We start from the raw sequence: 21,331 nt of genomic DNA on the forward strand, positions 1-21,331 counted from the left end.
TTTCTATGCAGGTTCTCTGAAACAGAGGCTGAACCATTCTTTAAACTACTACAGGAAACAATTTTGCAAAGGATGTCTAAAGAATTATATTTAACAGGAGTTTCTTGCACACTGTGGAAATCAGAAGCCACTCCAACCAAAATACAAGGAATGTTTCAACACATCAGATTTACTGCTTGAGCCTGTAACAGATAAGGGAAATTATTATCCCTAATTTCTCTTCTCGCTTGAACTCCTGCTCTAAGATGGTAGGAGGAACAAAAAATTAAAACCAATTGTTCTTGGTTTCTTAGTTAAGACAAGACAATGGCTAAGGCATAACGCAGAATTAATAGGGAAGAAAGGGAAAGGCAGCTGGATATGGATCCAGAGAGGAAGCAGAGCATTTAACCCAACTGTTAGAAAGCGCAATTTTTTTTCTCAAAACCTGAAGCTAACACAGTGTCTGAAGAAAAACACATTTGCATACTAATCTGGAAAATAACTGATTAAATATTTTAGTAAAGAAATGTAACAACTACTCACCTGTCTGCACATCTATAACCATCTGATGGCCACCTCTCATCCCTGGCCGACTGTCTTCCCCGTCACCTTCACAAAAAGAGGGAAGGGAGAGTTTTCCATTATAAGATTTTTAAACCAAAGAAAGATACAACCTCAACACAGAAGCAGAGGAACTAAGTAACTCACCCTTCTTTCAACACTAGCACATCACTTTTTTTCCAGGTAACATTTTTTGTGTATTATAAAATTGTGCAAAGTTCTATATTGAATTATCTGGTGACTGACAGTACAGAGAGCAGACGTGAATACTGCAACTCCCAGCGCCTTGAAAGGAGCTCCAGTGTTCCTGACACACTCGGTGCACACAAAAGAGCTCTGAGCTGTCCTTGCAGCTCTCCAGCAGGGAGGACACAGCCAGCCTTTGGCTCCCCTTCCATCTCTCCCCACTTGAGAGCTGCCTGAGGGCTGAGCTGTGAGAACAGATACTCAAATGACAGGGAAATGAACCCCTGGGATGGGAGCAGGAGGTGATGCAGAGGTAGAGCACAGCAGGCTTTGCACCAGCTATTTTCACATATAAGGGAATTCCAATTGTCCAATTAAAGCAGCTTTCCAACCACTTTATGTATCTTAAGCATTCAGGACAGGTGACATAGATAACCCCTCCCAAGGGGCTTGGTGACAGTGCTCCACATTTGGCAATTGTCACCTTGGATCCTACATTTGCTCTACGACAGTGATTTTTGTACTGTGTAGTCAGGGATGCTGCTACAAGTCTCCTCTCAAGGCAGAGAGGAAGGGAAAAGATTCTGCGACTTGGATTTACTGTGTAACAGATCAAGACTTCAAAAGAACCACCTCATTTAAAATAGTCCCTGTTAAGATAATGTATTTATTTGTCAACTCTTCACTTTAAGTTGAAGTCACATCAATTCCATGTGCGAAATCCAGTAACACAGATAATTGATCTCATGTTTAACCAATATTCTGGGATTTGTTACTAAACTGATGATCTATCCTTAAAGTTACCACTTGTATTCCTGCAGTGTTCCTTACTCAACCAGAGACCAGACTGAGTTTCACTGAATTTGCAGACAAATGCAATTTCTTCAGAGAAGAAACCATTCCCTAGAACTCTCCTAGAGGAGACTTTCTTGCATCATTTTCTTGCTCCATATTCTCAAAGGAACAAGACAGAACTGGCAGTACATGAGTTCTATCTTAAGAAATGTCCTTACCTTTGGTGCTTTTGGGGATAATCTGCCCCCAGCGAGGTTTGTACTCTTGCTGACTGATATACTGATTGAATAAGCCATCTGCAAAACAAAAAATTTTGCTGGATAAAACATTTATCCTTCCATTATAGCAAAATCACTTTTAATGTGGGTAACTTCAACCTAACTCAATCCAGTATGCCACTCCAAAGCCTTCATTTTCAGTGAATTCCCCATTATATGTCAGTTAGTTTGTTAAACTTTTGTTAGTTTGTTAAACTTTTGTTAGTTTGTTAATGAACTAAATGTGCAAGCACTAAAATAAAAAGAATACTTGCTACTAGATCAATCAGGAATTATCCAGTTTGCCTGCCAGGTCGTGCCAAGTGTCTATAAATCTCCAGTGTGGTGTATTTAATTAAGAATAGAATCCCTCCCCCTTATTTAGGCAAAAGGAAAAGTTGCCAGGGCATATAAAATTCAACCATTTTAGTGGACGTTAAGTTAAAACTAGGTCAGACAGCATCTCTGGAGCTTCATCTGAGAAGAGAAGGGAAGCAGACCAGATTGTTTAAATGCTGTGATATGGGACAACCAAGCACTGGATGAAAACAAAATAATAGTTTACATTCTCTTCAGAGAGTTAAGCAAGAAGAGCAACAGAAGAGGCGTTAGAACCCAGGCCAGATGTGCCAAGTGCAGCATTTCTGTGAGCAGCACCACCTCCAGCACTTTACCCACACTCCCCTTGCGCCTCCCACCTCTTCAGCACCCAGAGGCCAGTTCCTAATCCTGCTTAGATGTTAGCAGTCTATCACAAACACCAATTTTTTGTAAAGGAGACTCATAACACCCACACTCCCTGGGACTGCTCTCCAGTGTCGGAAGGGCTTGGCACGTGAGGAACTTGGTGCTGCTGTTCTTCAAATGTCTCCTCTGAAACACCTACCTCACCTTCTGTAGCACAACAAACTAGGAGACCCCCTGAGCACTGTTTGCCTGGCTCCATCCCACCCATCACCCACCATCTCAAAACACAAGCTCTTCCTGACAAATGTTTCTGCTGTATTAATGCATTACCTAGAAACAAAACAATAGGAATTTAATAGATGATGAGCGCTGCCCCCGCTTATTTATACAAAAGCCCTTTGTAGGTATATAAAAATTGTCACCTTGGATCCTACATAGGCAAAAAAGAATGATACTTACTGAACACATCCCTACTTACTTAGAAAAAGGTAAAAATCTTTGTTAAGCATGACACAAAGTTCAGAGAAAATTTTAAAGTGTTTCCTGGCATCCTGTAGTTTGTCGTGACTGAAATCCAGGTTTTAATTAAAACCCAAGCCAGCAAGTATTTCCTGGGAGAAGATGAATGCTCTATTTAGAGACTATCTAACAGGAAAACAAGGGCACTCAAGAGCTCCTGAAAGGTGACGAGTTTGGTCTGAAAATATAAAACTTCCATAAACTCAGCTGTGCAAGTTTTTCCAAATAAATACTTTGGAAACAGGGCAGATTTTACTTTCACCTCAGAGCCAAAACCAGCAGCTCTCTCCCCACATTAGGTAATCGAGGAAAGCCAGAAGTTTGCTCAACGTATATAGAAAGAAAAGTGGTTTATTCTGGGTTTAATAGCAGGGTTCTTAACTCCCACTTCTTCAGCATTTATGAAGTTGGGACAACACACGAGAGGCTTGAAGCTTGAGATCTCATAAATTCTGATTCAGAAAAGCCAGCCCTAATAGAACAAATGCATGTGCTGTAAGAAATCCCACAGTGACTCAGCCACAAAACCAGACAGAAACACAGCTTTTTGGTTATCGTTACAGCCTTGGGTCTGCAAGACAGAAACCAAAACCGTATTTATCCCGATGGCAGCCAATAGATAATTGGACATAAATAGCTCAAAAGGATGAATTACACCACATAGGATCTGAAAGGGTGATTTAACCTCTCTCCCATGCTCTACACCCACAGGCTGCACTTGTCAAGATATGACACTTCTCCCCTACTGTGCCTTCAGCCTCTTTTAATAATGCTTCTTGTCTTCCACGGGACATCGGTTTGGAAATACTCCAGCTTGCTTCCCAGAAATGTTTCCACATTCACTCTACTTGCGTTGCAAACCAGCAGCAGCTTGTTTTGGAAGCTGAATCACCACCTGTCTGACACCACCAGGGTAAAAAAAGGAGGATTTCTAGGTGGATTCTGTACCCAATGCCAGACCCACGCCAGCGCACTCCTTATGTTCCTTGTCAGGAGAGCACTGCTGACCAAAAAGGTCTCCAAAGCTCCTGTGAGGCACTGAGGATCAGATCTAGGCCTGCTCAGGTCTGTCAGCTGCTCCCAATGTATCAGGAGTTTAAAATAAATTTCAAGACTCCTGTCAAAAAAAAAAAAAGTGCCAGGTGGAAGTTTTTAAATGCAGCGTTTTCCTTTGCTCCAGAGACCTCTCACTTCAATGTCCATGTTTACAAAAATTACAGCCAAAAAAACTGACTTTGTACTATTTTCAAGCCCTTTGCAGCAAGTCGTGACGCATTTTGGATGTAACAACACCAAGTGCATGGTGGTTAAAGCTAAGTAAGCTCTGCCTCCCTGATAATCCAAGTCTTTATTTTGCCAGCCAATTGCAGGTTACCCAGAAAGGATTAGGACAAACACTGTGCACAAAAATATTTAACTTGCACAAGCCAATCAGTTTGGGGGTTTTAGACAACACACATCTCCAGGTAGGGTTACTGAAATCCATTCACTTCACTGCTAATGGCTCAAAAACCGTCAGAGTGACATTTAGCCCATAATTTCTGGGAGCTGGGGTTTGAGGTTTTAAGATTTTTCTCAAACCAAAGAAAAGTAGCCAAAACACCCAAACAGTTTGAGGCTTTTTGAGTCATAACTACCTTCTAAAGAAAAACTGAAGGAGAGAAAGGTGCTACCAGATAAAAATCCAGCCATTACTTGACAATTTCCTCAAGACTTAGGAGGAACAAGGAAACGCGCAATTTTTTTTCCAGCTCAGAGCTGTAATATTTTCTTGCACTTTGTTTTTCATAAAAACGAGACAAGGTTTGCTCTCAAATCCATGTAAGTTACCCCTCTTCTACACAAACACTACGATTTACTTCCCAGAGGCTTTGGATCCCTAGCCAACCTCTCCCCTCCATATATCCCAGTATACAGAACACCTTTCTCAGAACCAAATCCAAACAATATTAAATGGCAAAATTCAGGTATACGTGTCTGTCTAGAGCTTCCAGGGGAATACAATTGTTCCTGTGCATCCTGTTCCTGTGAATCATGAGTTCTGGGAGACACTGAAGCCTGCAGGCTGCACATCATGACTTCTTGTTTGTCGCACAGGACTGACTTGTCACCAGATAAACACATGTCACATACTGACACAAGTGGTGCCAGAAGGAACACCTCAGTCCCTGGAATACTAATACGAAACAAGCAGCTCTTCCACCCATTCCAAGCAGCTTTCCATGTCTACAGGAGCTGCAAGCAGTTCAACCAAGCAATTTGCACTCCACATACTCTCTGTAGGAATATTAAGCAGATTTTTTCCTTCGATAATATAGGGCTGAAAGCTATAAGAATGGATCCAAATGTGAAGCATTTGAACCGAGTCTGTGAACCAGCTGAGATTTAGGGAACCTTTTCTTTTTGAGAGGAAGTCAGGCAGCTGCCAGAGTTTCCATTTGCCCATTTTCTAAGTGTAACGCACAAGTCAAAAGAATCAGCGGGAAAAGTGTGGCTGCCTGCCACTGAGCTCTCAAAAGAAATCATCTGGTGATGTGAGGTGGAAGACAGCGTTCATCATTAGCAATGCAAAAGAACAAGAGTTAGCTCTGCCAGCACTAATTCTTGACCACCTACTCTTTTTCTACATGACTAAGCCTATGGAAATAGCCCGCAAGAGATGCAGAGCGTTGCACTTTGTCAATACCCACCACTGCAAATATCAGCCTCTCCAGAAGACATTTTAGGCTGAACTGAGTGTGCAGTATCTCTGTCAACCTCGCTGCACTTCTGTTTGTGCCTTTAAGGCAATGAACTCCCAGATCAGCAAGCGGTCAGGAGTTCACATATTCATGCCCAGTCTGCAACAGAACAGTCACTCTTTGAACAATTTCAGGGATAATTTAAGGATCTGTATGTCTCAATTAACTCTACACTTCTGCTACACTACACAGACACAGGACTAAAGTTAATCCGCTTTTACTTGGAAAAACAGCACATCAGACAGGAGTTCAGTGGTTAAGAACACCCACACCTTAGAGACTAAGCAGCGAGCTACTGCGACTTCACAACAGAGCTCCCAGGAAAGTAAAATGGTAAAAAAATCATCACAGAATGGCCTGGATTGGAAGGGACCTTAAAGATCATCTAGTTCTAACCCCAGTGCTGTGGACAAGGACACCTTTCACCAGACCAGGATGCTCAGAAAATGCTGGGGAGCTTGAGCGATGCAGAACAGAATAAGGACAGGTAACTGTGGAAGACCACAGGGAGCAGGTAGTAGGAATACTGTAGGAGAACCTGCTGAAGGCTGAAAACCTCTATTCCCATCCTGCCAAGAAGAATCTAGCTGTTAAGCACCAGTAACATTCAGCACTTTGACTGCCACAACTTCAGATAAATTATTCCAGCTGCAGTTTTGGGGGTTTTTGTGGTTATCAGAAGAGGTTTATCCTGTCCTCTCCCCCACCCCAGCCTGATCAGCTCCCTGTCTGGGCTGGCCATGTGGCAGCACGAGCACCAGTGCCAGGGACACACTGTCCTGAGCAAGGGCAGGATTGACCCAGTTAGTGAAAACCCGCAGGCGTGTCAGCTTAAAGCAAATATGGGATGCAGCCTCGGTGTCTCGGGATAGGTAGCACTTCTCTCCAAAGGGTGCTGGGAGGCGACAGAGCTTTAAATGGGTACATTTAAAGCTGAAGACAGCATAAAGAATGGCAGGAGGATGGGGGAAGGAAGGTTAATGTATTCCAAGACAAGCAAAATCATTAAGGATGACCAACAGAGCGGTGGGAGATGCGCACGCTGACATTTAACTTCAGCTAGCCAGGTGTGGGATTAAAATGAAGCAAAATAAACATCCCTATGCATATCTTCCTGTCCCTCAGAAGCAGTGACAAAACTTAATGATGCTCTTGGAGAGTCTCCTGCTAAATTATCCACCGTCTGTTACTATCAAGACTTGCTTCTTATACTTGCTGGAACAAAAAAAGGGCTGATAAAACAAGCTACAGAGTATTTCTCCAGCTCACTTAAGTGATGCCGAGCTCCTCAGCCTCCAAAAAGGGACATGATCACAAAAACCAGGAAAGGAGGATTATCCACATCAAATCTGACAGGAAACAAGTGTCTGTCAGACAGAACAATACAAGACCTACAGTTTTCTACCAGACCAGTCCTTTGCCAGTACTTCCACACTTGGAAAAGCAGAGCACTGCTGACAGCAGCCCCACTCTCAGCATACATTAACTAGTAAAGGAAATTAAGATCTAACAGCTCAAAATATGAGGCTACAAACATTCACTTCATTAGTGCCCAAGAAAAAAATTCCATTTTTGAGAATACTTTTTCAGCACATTCTAAGATTTTGAGTGAAATTCCATTCAAGAAATCATTTCCACTCCAGCCTGCAATGAAGTGGAAAGAGGACAGCCTCCAGGCACTGAGATTAAGCCATGGCCAAGGCAGCAGAGCGAGGCAATGATAAAATCATCACCATCAGCACACAGCACTCCTCTGGCTGCTGCAGCATCGTGGTGGGCTCATCAGCTCCCTCCAGGCACTCGTGTCTTTGAGACACAGACAGCACCAGCTCCCCGCTGCTTTTCCAGCCTGCAATCCTCCCTTGCCCTTACAATTCAGGAGGAAGCTGCCAGGTGCAAAATGCCCCTGCATTGCAGGAAGCTGTTCACGCTCCCATCCCAGTCAACACTCCGCTGTCTCAGGAGGGTGAGGATGAACATGGCAATTCTCAGTCTCAACACTTGTAGCTGCTCATGGAGCTCAGCACAGGACAGGTCTCAGCCGCTCTGTCTGAAGAGAAACCTTGAGCCAAGCCCATAGAAAACTATTTACTGCAGTTTCGGAGGACCTGTTGCAATAAGCTCCTTAAAACTGTGCTCAGTTGAACAGCTTAGTCACAAAAAGATGGTGAGTTTTCATGGAAGACAACCCTTGATTTTCATCACATTCTGAGAACCACTTCCAGCTTCAGTGGTACAAACCACACTGATGGAAATCAAGCAGGTACACCGACATCCATCCAAAGGTATTACAAAATAACTGATTAGCCCAGAATTAGAGAACAACATCTCTGGTGGCAGCTATCCATGAAATTGGTTCACTAAGTCTCTAACTCTACTGGGATCAGACACAAAGTTTTTCTCTTACACCAGTACAAGTTTCCAATAACGAGTGACTGCACAGAGTCAAAAAGCTCTACACCCACAGCCAAGAGCGCCTCTGTTTTATCAGACTGCAATCCAAAACTGCTGCACAGATCTTGAGAGTCACTTCAGTGCAACAGCCCGACTCTTTCTGTATCCTATTCGATCAAGAGAGAGTATATCTCCCTCCTTTTAGGAGCTGATAGCTGTTTATACACAGTGTTTTTAAGTAGGAAGCTTCCAAGGAAAAAATTAATAGCAGTTCCAATGAAACTGACTGCCCTGCAAAGGTGCCACTCTGCAAAGGAAAACAGGCTCTGCCTGCTGCCACCGACTTCCACACCATTCTCCAAGGATTATTTTCCCCATAAGCAGAGAGAGTATCCTCATCCAGATACAGCTGAAAACTTCTGCGTGAACACCAATTCAGTGGTGAGCTCCAACCAGAAACCATGATCCTGATCACCACTGAGAAATCCAGTCTTCTGCTTCCCTACTCACCATTCCAGTGACTTTACTGACAGTTAAGCCCACCCTCAGCTTGCCAACACCTACATGAAGAACTTTTCTTTACCCACTCAAGTGCACCTCGCTGTCATCTCTGGGGGAAAGAGACTCCAAAAGTAGCAGTGGTAAGAGATTTCATGAATTTTTATCCTTCATCACATACACACTCACAAGTCCAAAAGCTGACAGCACACCAGAAATGAAACAACACACGGACCTGCCAATTCTACTACTAAGCACATTAACATTCAAAAGAAGGCAATATTTCAATGTGCTTTTTGTAAAATTAATGAATCAGATTCCTCTGATTCTCTTACCATTCACAGCTTTTTCTATCAGCTCTTCACAAGCATCGAAGTCCCCCTTCAACACCAGTTTGTCGTGCAGGTCTGTCAACATGGGGTGCTCCAGAGCAATCTTGGTTTTCTTCTGCAGCGACTCGAAAGCCTCGGTGTAGTTGTGCTGCCGAAAATGCTTTAGGCAAAGGCGAATGGCTTCCTGTTCACGGTACTACTGGAACACAAGAAAACCTCTGAGACATGGAGATTTTTCCTTTGACCAGCACTGCTGGCAACTACCTGTGAACCTGCCCAGAGACAGGATCTCTTATCCACACCACACAAATGACTCGCGAGCTCACGGAGGAACGCTGTGTGAGAGACATTACAAGCTGTGCAGGCATTTACTTTCCAACAGTATAGAAATTATACAACTTGGTATCATCCAATTTAATAAGCATACAAGAAGAGAGTGCCAGTGTCCCAGATCTCTGGGGTGACCATTATTTCCCCCCCATCCGCTTGGCCCTGCTGTTCGAGGCCTACAGGAAGCACAGAGCAAGAAAAAGCCTTCGCTATCAGCGTTACATAATTTGATTGTATGACTCTTACATAACAAAATAATTTAGAAGAGTAAGTAGGTCACAGCTTTTCTAGAAGCAGAAGGAAAAAAAAAGCTGCGAGAATGGGAATACTTGCAATGACCAGCACTCCTGCCACAGAAAGACAGAAGGCTGACCCCAAATCCTGCGGGGTCCTTTTGTGAGGGTTTGGGATCAGCGGCACCAAGGATTTATGTGCACGCCAAAGTTTTAACTTCTAAATATTTCCCTGCATCTTGAAGCAGAACCTCTGCTTTCACACCACGGATGGAGCCACAGCTGCCCATCTCCCACTCAGCTGTGGGAAGGGGTGAGAAAGGTGAGATAAAACCCACGCGGAGTCAAACATCCTGGCATAGACACACGAGGGAGTAGTAAACTCCGAGTAAGAGCTACAATTTTCAAAGCTGCTAACAAGATGCATAAGAAACACAGATTTTTAAAGTTGATAAGTAGCAGAATCACTTATTTTAAATACACTTTTCAAGCCTAAATTCTAAGGCATTAAAGAAAAAAAAAAATCTCAATTTCCATCTTTAACACACAACTACTGCGGTAAAAAGCAAATGTAACTTTAGGCATCTATAAGACTGATCAAATTACAGACAAAAGATTTTACTCCTAAATGGACACTTCTGGTAAAAGTGAAGTTTATAGTATTTAAATGAATAGAATCTTTATGAAAACCTGGAACTAACACTGACATTCAACAAAAATTAGTGCTCTTGAAATAATGGCTCGATAGCAAGAATCTCATAAACTGAAGCGGCTAAAAAGAAACACGGCCATGTGCTGTATTTTTAGTTCTTAATCCATCAGTATTTCACAGCTGCAAATAGCCAGAACTATGCATTTTTAGAAAACCAGTTCCCAGCCCACATAAAGGCCAAGGACATGTACCGATAAGAATGCAAAGCTGCAGCAAAGGAATATTAAAGCTAAAATAGTTTTACAGCACAACTGGCAAAAAAACAACTCCTTTTTTTCTGTCCAAGAGATACCTAAGACATGCTCTTTAAGCAAATCTTCACTTGCATGAGTCAAGGCCAAAACCAAATTAGATTTTTTTTGTTCAAAGGGATAGCAAGCACAAGGAGAGCTGCACACCAGTAACTACCAGCTTCTGCATTTTCAGATCCTCCAGTTTAGAAATCAGACAAAATGCAGACTTGGGATAGAAGGTACCTCCTCCCCTCCTCGGAGCCTCTCATGACTGATAGACTTGGCTTAGATAGACAGGAATGACTTGGATGAAGTTTGGCCACTTGATGCTATAAAAGTTTATATTCAAGTGACACCATAGTAGTACCTCAGAAGTTAAATGTAAAAATTTGCTTTAAGCAAAAAAGTGTATAAAAAGCATATAAAAGGCTCCTTTTTAAATGCTGTCATACAGGTTTAAAGAGATGACAATCCAAGTAATAGCTTTGATCCAAAGCTGTAAATAATTCCTATGGTTAAAAATGTAACAAGAGCATGAGACTAAGACATCAACACTGTCACACACTCATAGAATTAAAAATACTTAGATGTGTTCATTATCAGAAGTGGTACCCAGTAATAAACTACCCCTTCTTAGGTGCTGAAGTATGTCCACTCTTCAGGAAAAAGGAGTAAAGCTTTTTGAAGGCAGTAGGCTGAGCTAGACAGCGAGGAGAAAGCACTGAGGAATGTTTCAGCCCTTATCCATTATCCTCCACTCCACTCCCCACAGGAGAGGGAGGTTTTGTTGGCACTCTACAAAAAGGAAGGGCAATATGGTGTAGAACCTTCCTCTCATCTGATGTCGCAGGCAGTGAAGAATTATTACACTTCAAAGCTTCTGAGATTTCCAAAAACACATATGAAAATATTCCCACCATCTCAAAGAACAGGAAGAAACAGGTCAACCTTTCTGCCTTTCCCTAAATAATGGGTCAGCACATCCTTCTCCATGGATCCAGCAACAGTGGCCTCTTCTCTGTGAGAGAGGAGAACATCAGTGACACATGCACTCATCACCAAAAACTTGGCAACAGATCCTAGTAGAGCCCAAACCATCGTGAGTCAGTCTCTGCACTGCTGCTTTGGGGCTCCAAGCTTTAGGAGAACAATGCTGGCACCCCTTGAAGAAGCTGTCCCTACACACAATGCTGACCAGGAAAAGTGCCGATTCCATGGGATAAGATGGAACAAAACAGACATCATCACTGCATGACTCCTGACCAAAAAACCATAAAATCAGAGCTTCCTGCTTGCAGCAACTGGTCCAAACTGCCAGAGACACTACCACGTGCAGAGCCAGCAAAAGGAAAACCATCAGCAGCTTCTGTCAACTGGACTTTTCAAAACTGGACATCCATCATCAGCTGACTCATGACCACAACACCACTTGGATCATAAAGCAGCTCCAGACAACTTCCACTGTGCTGGTTATTTAAATCCTCCACAAAGCAGCTTATGTCGGTGCAAATGGGGACGAACCAGAAACCACAGTCACATGGCTTCTTCACCATTCTGGCAGCACCATGAACTGGTGTGGGAGTCTCGGTACCAATCACACACAATCTCTATCCCCTTTTAAGTTCTTCCTTCTGGAAGCAGAAATACACTGCTCCACTACTCAGTCCTATTCAGCTGGGAAGGATGTCTTCTCTGCAACATAGTATCAGTTTCATTAATTGTTCCGGAAGATTCAATGCACAAAATGCAGCAACAAAATGGGTTCTGGTTGTCAGTGTGCACTTCCCTCCAGCAGGAGAGGCATCTCTTACACTCAATTAAATACAGGTTATAAAAATAAAGTTTGAAACCCTTTGAACTTTCTGTCTGTTGAATGGCAAATGGCATAAATCATTCCATGTCACAGCTCAGTGGCACCAGCCCCACTCTGCTCCAGCGTATTGAGCATAAAGACAGTAAGAGGGAAACAGCAAAAGTTCAAGGAACCACAACAGGAAAGACACCAACTTGGATTCTCTTTCAAAGAAAGTCATTTTTATATGCTGTAACAAAAGCTGCATCTGTAACCCAAAAGGCTCTGGACTCCAGGCATGTTAAAAGAATGACTAATCAGAAGGCAGGAAGAGGGAGAAATGGAATCAGGTTTTGTTAAGATTAGTTTCCCTTCCAATACAAATACTACTTCACTAATATTGTCCCCTTTGACTCAGTGTTCCTTTCTTTCATGTTCTTCTTGTGACGTCCACCTGGCGGGTTTTTTGGGTGATGCTGGTGGTTTTGGGGGTTCTTGGCGCTGTTTTGTTGGTTTTTCAAAGAGAACAGATAAAATTCAGAAAGTTTCCATTAGAGTCAAAGTCAGCCACGTGGTTTCAACTGTGCGTGTTTGCTGTTTTAACAGCTGATACTCAAGGAATGAAAAGGTCACATCACTCCAGTAAGAGAAGTTTCACAAGATTCTGAGACTGGGAATCTTCAAACAAACGGCATCTAAAATGCAGGCCTACCTTGCTGTACCAGTTGAGGCAGGGCTGGACCACATCTGGATCATCAATGCCATTTAGTTCAACATACCAGATACTAAAATTGAAGCTAGGTCCCCAGGATAAGAGTGGAACTGGAGAAGAAAGGAAAAGGAGAAAAAGGATGCATAAACATCAAACAACCACTATTGCAACAGAATGCTTTTAAAGTTTACACAAAATTCAGTATTTCTGACTTAAGTTCTAGCTCATTTAACTTAGCTTAGCAAAATTACCAAACACATCACGTTCAAGTTGTCATTTAAAGCAACCTGTGCTGAGCAACATTAACACAGCAGATCATTACAAAGCAGAAGCTTGCTTTAAGCAAAAGAGCAAAAACACTATCATTAAGAACAGCTCCAAGAGGCAACAAGCTTTGACAAGGATGGGAATCACGAGCATACTAGTGATGGTATTTGTTCCTCATAGTACATTTATTTCCCCATTTGTCAGCAACAATTATTTCCCCTAATGGTGAAGACAAGAAGCTTGGGTATTTTAAATTTTACAAAATTAGTAACATCTGCAAGTTGTGGAGGAGGGAGGGAAGGATAACTGTCACTTTCTAATTTAAAAACTCCAACTTTTTTTTTAAGCTTTAATCTGTTCAGTTTTTCTGCTGATACTATTTTATCTGAATATTGGAACAAATTAACTTGAAATACTGAAAGACCCATGAAAAACACTACAGCCTCTCACCTACGGCTTCTCTACCACACTGGGTTAACATCTGTGGCCTTGCACTGATTTCGTGATTTATCTGCAGGTTAAGACTTGGTTCTGCTTTTTGAAGCAACTCCAACTCCCAGAAAACTTGTGTGTGAACTCTGACTCCTTAAAACTGCAGCGAAATCAAGTGGTTTCATTTCAAATACTTTTGTTTCCTTTTTATTTGACTGTAACTGATAAACAGGAAAAGACAGTATTAAAGTTGAATGAGCAGTTACCAGCAACAGCAAGGAGTCCACTACCTCCTCCCTTCCACTATTTTTGCCACAGAGAAATTGCTTGTTGTCTTTCAAACCACCATGAAATACCACTGAGATTAACCTGTTGAACTCATGTTTTTCTGACCTACTCCTTGAGGAAATAAAAACCCCAAACTCGTCATAAAGTTGTTCCTGAGCTCTTACAGGTTCTTAAGTATTTATACCTCAAACAAACTACATCTCTGACTGTCTGCAATGTGTTTGGGCACAAGGCACATGTTCAAACACATGATTTTTCTAAGTTTTAGAAGGTGTGTTTACAAACCTATTGCTAAAGACTCATGGTAACTTCTGGGAACAGTCAAGATCCAAAGAGACACTGTATATGCAACTCTTAACTGATTTTAATACCCCTAAGTAGGTACTTTCTATGTCACAGCTCTCAAATCATCTTTTCAAGAAGTTTTTTTCAACTTGATTATTCAGCACACAGTGTGATGCTTTCAGAGCATTTCCTTGTAGGAGAATGTTTGCAGAGACAAGAGAGAAGTGAAGTGGTCAGAAAAACCAAGAGTCACCTGTCTTTCATCCCCTGCACAAGCCGAGTGCTGCCAACATGGTAACTTAACACTATAAAACATGACTGCTTCTAAACCCAAGTTTGGTCCCGGATATCCTACCCATTACTGCAGCAGTCTGACAAAATACCACATCTAAGGTTAACACCTTTGGTCTGTCCTCAAGCCTGAACACACAGACCAGACCAAACTGAGGTTAAATTTGGTATTTGGTCAGCTATAAAGATCAAAGTCTATCCACCAGCTCACTGAACTGAAACACTCAACTAAACCACAGACCACCTCAAATGGGCCAAGACCATACATTTCCTGATGGTGAACCTGAGGCCAATTTCCTAACCGAAGTATTACCACCTTCTCTATCCACCTCTATTTCTTTTCAGCAATTCCCCATAGAACTTACATAAACTTCTCTCAGAAAATAGTTAACAATTTGTCCCCTTATCTTTGAAGCCAACTGCAACACCTAAGAAGTTATTGGGATGCACAAAAGAATCCCAGGCAGCTCTCACCACAAGAAAAAGCAAAGCCAACAACTTACTGACGCTTGTCCTCCCCACAGTTAACTGGGAGCTTCCAAGTCTTTTTTACCAAAAGGAATAAACAAAACACCAGAAATGGTGATTTTAACAAGATTTCCACAGTGCAACCATATTTTCTAAGGAAAGCACATTAAGGTGTACAGGAAAGGGAAGGCAAACACTTCCCCAGCACTGCACTGGCAGAGAAAACTGAACCTGATCTCTGTAAACTACTCCATAGGAGCAGGAAAAGAAACAAAGCTGAAGGTTGAGACTGGAACGTGATTTCTATTCCAGTTAGGCAAGCTGAAGTGTTCTGCTGGATCATCTCCCCATTTTTTGAACTTCTTTCCTGACTCCCAGGAGACACCTCTCATCCCTTCTGCCCCCTCTTTTTTGAGGCTTCCATAGGAGCGCTCAGATCTTCAGAAAAATCTCCTTTTAGAGCACCCACAACCTGACTTCTACCTGGAAAGAGAAGGCACTAAGTACAGCCTGGAAGCACTTTTTTCTGCACACCTTTGAGATGGTAATACACTACAATCAAAGGTGTTGAAAGCCTAAAGCTACATAATTCCTCCAGTTTTTATCATAAAGCCACCTCACCAAGTTTTGTTCCTGCAGGTACCACAGCAATCCATCCTAAAACGTCTAACTGTTCGGAGCAGTTGAATTGTCACTCCACAGTGAGAGGAGCTCAGCAGAGGAAAAGTAATTTTTTAAAAAAATCAATATTCTTCTGAGAAGGTATTTGAGTCACTTAAACACTTCTTAATCCACACAAGGATGATTTTAAGGGCTACTTCTCAATAATAGCTATGCCTAGACAAGGATTGCAGCTCTACAGCAGAGAAGATAATAGCAAAGGCATTAAACACAGTTATTTTAAATACCTCTCTCAAGCTAATTTCTGTGTCCCTCATCTACAGTCAGATATACAAACATGTACACTTGCAAAAATGAAGAAAATATCCATTAAAAAAGTATCCCTCATTTTTGTTCCATCAAAGCCTAAAAATCTTGAAGCCTAGTTACCAAACCCCATGCTAGTAACAAACTTCAATGAGAATCACACCTGGTACTTTTCAAGCTCTTTCATGGCAATCAGTCTTTACACCTTCTGCTCTCAAGGACACAGCACAGAAAAATCTCTGCTTGGAGGAATCATGAGAACAGAGCCAGAAACAAAGCTCACAGACATGAAAAAGATTATTCTTCAATATTTTGTCAGGATAAATATCTTCTTCCCTCTCTCCAGTTCTTTAATGAGGTGCTACATGAAATGTAAAAATTACCTGTCAAGTAGGTCAAAAGCCTGCACAACTGGGCATTTCAGTGCTCAGGAACTGAAGTTGAAGTAATTAAACTAACAGAAGTGCAAGGCTTTTCTTGACAGAAGGAGAGAGGTTATTCTTTCTGTGTTTTATGAGCCTGAAAATTCCTCTGATACGTGAGCAATGGCAGCTGGAGCAGGAATTGTCCCCCCTCCTGTATCTCCCCATGGTTCCTCCTGCCCCATGCCCCCATATAAACCCCAGTGTTGTGTCACTGACAGTGCTGTTGTAGGTCCCTGTGCTGATCTGTGGAATCATAAAGCCAATTCCTGATGCAGGTGCTGTGAAAACTCCAAACCCAAACCTCACTGATAGCGGGATTTTGCCGTGTCAGTCCCCCAAGAGTCCAAAAGGGCAGATTTTGGCCTCGTTTCCTGGCACTGTTACAAGGAACACAGCACGGTGCTTGAAATTTTGAGTTACTTTGGCTAGCAGCTTGGAAATTTTAACAAACTCAAAACATTTTCAAGCTGTGAATCTGAAAAATAACGGAATTTCATAACAGTGTTTTGCAGTTGTTTCGCAGCAAAAAACGCTCTCACAACTTCATCAACAAAATGGCACCGGCCATCAACCAGAGGCTTTCATAGGTTTGGGTGACAAGATCATTTCCAGTTCTGTCCTAGCAAAGGAATTCCTTCATGGAAGACAGCTTCAAGAAATGAAAGGCTATAGATAAGAGTTAAAGGAAAACTCACCTCAAACCACAACTAGTGAGGAAGTGACAGCTCAGTGCAAACCTCATATTAATGTACACAATAGGGAATGCTTATTCATGGAATGGTTTGGGTTGGAAGGGGCCTGGAAGAGCATCCAGCTTCATTCCCCTGACATAGGCAGGGACACCTTCCACTATCCCAGGTTGATTCAAGCCCATCCAACCTGGCCTTGGACACTTCCAGGGAACCAGGGGCAGCCACAGCTTCTCCGGGCAACCTGTGCCAGGGCCTCCCCACCCTCACAATCAGGAATTTTCTCCTAATATCTAATCTAAATCTACCCTCCTTCAGATAAGGCCACTTCCTCTTGTCCTATCACTGCGTGCCATTGTGAAAATTGCTACATGAAGATCCCATCCCAAGAAAACAAGGTACTCATGTAACTTCAGAGGAAAATATCCTGGTAGTAGAAATTAATCAGTGTTTCACTTTCATAACAAGTTTCAACTCACTGCTACACTTCATTTCATCAGAACACACTTTTCTGGAATACAATTTACACATCCAGAGAAGCAGCCAGAAATCTTTCCATTGGCCCCTTTAGCCCTCCAGGAACCACTTGATGGTTTTTAGCCACTGAAAAATAACATTGTCCAAAAACCTAATGCTGGAAGCTTCAGAATAAAAAATAAAAGTTTTTAAAAATTCATTTAACTTCCCTGATGTAGTCAACCTTTAACTCGATTCCTCTGCTACTCTTGAGGTTTCCTAAAGCCAAGCACTACAGTTGCTTCCAAAAGTAGCAGCCAGAAACCAGCCCAGTGAACAACCAAATTGTCTGCTTCCCTAAGAACAGGAAACCCCACAAATGATTACTGGATTCCCAGCCTGAAGCTTTCAGTTCCTGACAAACATGAAGAGATTCAGAAACAACACATTAGAGCAAAGGGCTCTGAGGGGAGCCCCTACACAGCCACTATCATCAGAGTCTTGGCAAAGGAATTACCCAACACATCAAAACACTCCTAAATTCATCTAAATTAGCCAACAGGATCTTATCTCATTTTTCAGCAACTACCTCCTTGCTCTATTTTTAACCTTAAACTGCTAGTTTAAACCCAGTCATTCTTGTACTATCTCAGTAGGTAGGAAGGGAAAGATAAATTTACTGAGCAAGCTGAAAGGCTCCAAATCCTTGGATTAAATCCAAGAACTGTAAGACTCTTGTTCTCTCTGGCCTGCAGAAAGCAAGGAAGAGACATCCTCACCTGCTCCCAATCACACGTCCCAGCACCCAGCCTTCAGGAGTACCCCCTCAGCCCCTGCCCCAGCCAAACCAGACATCAGGGGGTACAACCCTTCCCTGCCCCTGGGTGTCATCTTTAGCCGGAGGTGAGTGAGACATCGTGATTAGAGCAGCAGGGAGAGAACAAGGGAGGCTTCTGCTGTTGCTTTATGAGTCGCGAGCGTGTTTGAGAACAAAACTTTTCAAGCTTTTTCAGACTCCAGGGCTGCCAGTACTGAAACTTTTACTGCTATTTAGCTTAGTAATTTATTTAAAGCTCTATATAGCAATTCATAGGAGGACAGTAAGCAGCTTCTCCCGCAATTAGTTGACTCAACAGCTGTATTTCTGAAAATTGCTCTATTTTGCTTTCACTCTGCAGGATTTAAATTATGAAGCTACTATTTCTTATTAACAGGACTTCACTGTGTTCCAATCTAACCAGACTAAAAGATGATGAAATGGAACAGCTATTGTGGATACTTTGCCTGAGTACAATGAAGTCACAAGTGCCAAGACCGGCACAAGTATCAGAAGAGATTATTTTCTACTCAGAATGCTGAAAAAATGCATTTACCTATCTTAATGAATCGACAGGGGAACATCTGTTCATCAATTTTATGCTTCAAGGTGAATGTTTCTTTGTTATAATCATTCTTTAAGCCACTGTGGGAAAAAATAAATAAGGTTACTAAATCTTACCTTGTATTTTAGGACTAGCTAATAAATGCAATCTAGGTCACGCCTGAAACGCGAAGCTTGTTTCATACCACTCTGAATCATCAGTACATGTGCTGGACCAAGGCCTGGGCTGCTCTCCACCTACCTGTGCCTCCCTGGGAGGCAGTATTGGGATTCTGGGAGGGAACTGGCTTTGGATCAATGCTGCTCCTCTGCATCTGGAACCCTGAGACTTCAGCTCCTGATATACTGAACTGCACTCTTCCATTCTCAAGAGGGAGGTGGACCAGATCTCAAAATTATCACCCTGACAAAGTGCTTTGTGATTCATTTATGGGCATTACTTTATAAAAATATCAAATATTTAGTATAATTTATCAAAAATCTTAACTCCATTTTTACCGAAAATACAAGTACAGGTCACAAAATGAGGATTTTTATTGAACTTCAGACAAGTGAAATTATATTAAATGCCAATAATTACTATGATACTAAAAGACTTCTTCCCCCACAATTGTAACAGCAATAAAGGCAGATTTCAAGACTGATCTATCTAAGAGGGCAGAAGTGTGGGAAGGGTTGTTGGATAGATTCTATACGGTCTTGAATGACACCTGCAATGTACAGTTTCCCATGTTTCTCAATGGCTACTCCGCTTGACTACAGATGATGCACCCCATACATTCCCTGGAGATGGACTTCTCTTCTGTAGGCCTCCCAAAATTTACAGGTTCTTGCTAATCTTTTCTCTTGTACTCCTGGATATTTAGCTCTCATTTCCCTTTCTGAAACAGCAGACCCCTTAAAAGGCCCTTGCAAATTTATATTAGCAACTACTCAGAAATTCTGGATAACCTGAACAGCCAAAAGGTTCTCTCTTTAGTACCTAACAGTACAGTGCTACCAAATCCAACTAAACGAAGGAATATGCAAGTTTCCATTTGCCTGTTTGATTTATTTACCCATCTGAAAAGGCAGAGCAGCTGACTAGTTCAGATCTTTATGGCTGCAATGAGGTTTTTGACATGGGGAGGTTACTTGGGCTTTTAAAAATTACTTCAAAGTCCCCTACACGTGGGGAATCATTTCTACTGTGCCTCAAACACATGGAAGGAAGGAACTGCAATCCAGCAGCGCTGCACCCTGCGCTCAGCTCTTCCAAATCCCCAAGAGCTTGCTCTCCACAAATCCTCTGTGGTTAGAGCAGGATAAGGAAGGTTTCCTGGAGCAAGCGCTGGGACTGCTGTTCTCTGACCTGGCCACAAACATGAGGGCAGCCAATGGCAGGGTCACAACCACAGCTCTGCCCCACTGCTGGCCATGTGTCTGCTGGGGAGCCAAGGGGGAAGAGCATTCTGGTCCAGCCTTTACAGTTCCCAGAGCTGATGGAATCACATCTTACCTGGATAAGAGATCTGTCATATTCTCCTCATTCATCCCACCAAAGACTTTAAACTTCTTTAAATTGCAGACATGTGTTTTCTCGTATTTGCCAAATGTGATGCTCTGGACTATGGCAGGTCTTTCAAGCTTCAGAATCAAATACTGCAGAAAAGAGAACAGTGAGTTTGAATATTAAAGCCAAGGCAAAACACACTAAGGGAGAAGCATTACAACCTCCAAATACTGAGTTTACACAGCCAAAGAATGAAAGTGAAGATGAAACCTCCCCGTTATGGTATTTTCTCATTTGGTCCTGGAATGAAGGAAAGATTTTTTAAGAATATTACTTTAAAAGCAGTTTACCTAGGAAAAAGATTTGGTCGAACTACTTATTCCTACCAATTCTATTCAGAGATTACATACATTCCTTTAAGTTGGACACAAGACTTCCTGAAATCTGGCAAATAGGATCAAACTACAGAGAATGAAGATTCAAACGCCCACTACAGCCTGAAATGAAACCTAAACGGAATACACAATTAGATAAATACAGTATGTTCCACATGCTAAGAGAACATCAAATTACTTTTCCTCTCTGGGCTGACGCTGTTTAACCACTGAACACTAAGTTCGGTGTGTGGCAAACATAGGAACCAACTGCTTATTATTAACCATCCCAAATAAAAGGGAACCACTTAATGACAGAAAAGGAGCTTTACATGGAAAATGATGAAAATGCTCTCCCTTGTGAACATTTGCTCCCCTCTCACACTGGGTGGACACAATCTGTGTATGAGTAGTCAGATTATCTATACAAAGGCCACAGCTACCAGCTTCACCAGCACTGCTGGAGGAAGAGGTCTGCTCCCATGGAAAAGCAGATGCAAGGAAGCACTTGCACCATTCATCAGGGTCCACTGAGCACCTTCCCCTACCAAACAGGTCTTGGGGGGAGTCTGGAAACAGTTTGTTTTTCAGA

At 42.2% G+C, this 21,331-nt stretch overlaps 1 protein-coding gene across 2 annotated transcripts in view; it reads right to left on the reverse strand.

Moving 5' to 3' along the window:
• The window catches only part of MKLN1 (muskelin 1), a 102,519-nt gene that overhangs the window by 60,280 nt on the left and 20,908 nt on the right, over positions 1–21,331 (reverse strand). The window contains exons 3-8 of one of the 2 annotated variants that reach the window (XM_039571222.1): positions 20,372–20,514; positions 18,866–18,954; positions 12,965–13,074; positions 8,956–9,148; positions 1,743–1,820; positions 526–591 (exon numbers count right to left, since the gene is read on the reverse strand). In XM_039571222.1, coding sequence (XP_039427156.1) covers positions 526–591; positions 1,743–1,820; positions 8,956–9,148; positions 12,965–13,074; positions 18,866–18,954; positions 20,372–20,514 — 679 coding nt within the window. Of the gene's footprint in view, positions 1–525; positions 592–1,742; positions 1,821–8,955; positions 9,152–12,964; positions 13,075–18,865; positions 18,955–20,371; positions 20,515–21,331 lie in introns of those variants that run through there. The other variant, XM_019292238.3, reaches the window with a different exon arrangement.

Source organism: Corvus cornix, chromosome 1A (genome assembly GCF_000738735.6).
Source record: "Corvus cornix cornix isolate S_Up_H32 chromosome 1A, ASM73873v5, whole genome shotgun sequence".
Classification (NCBI taxonomy): domain Eukaryota; kingdom Metazoa; phylum Chordata; class Aves; order Passeriformes; family Corvidae; genus Corvus; species Corvus cornix.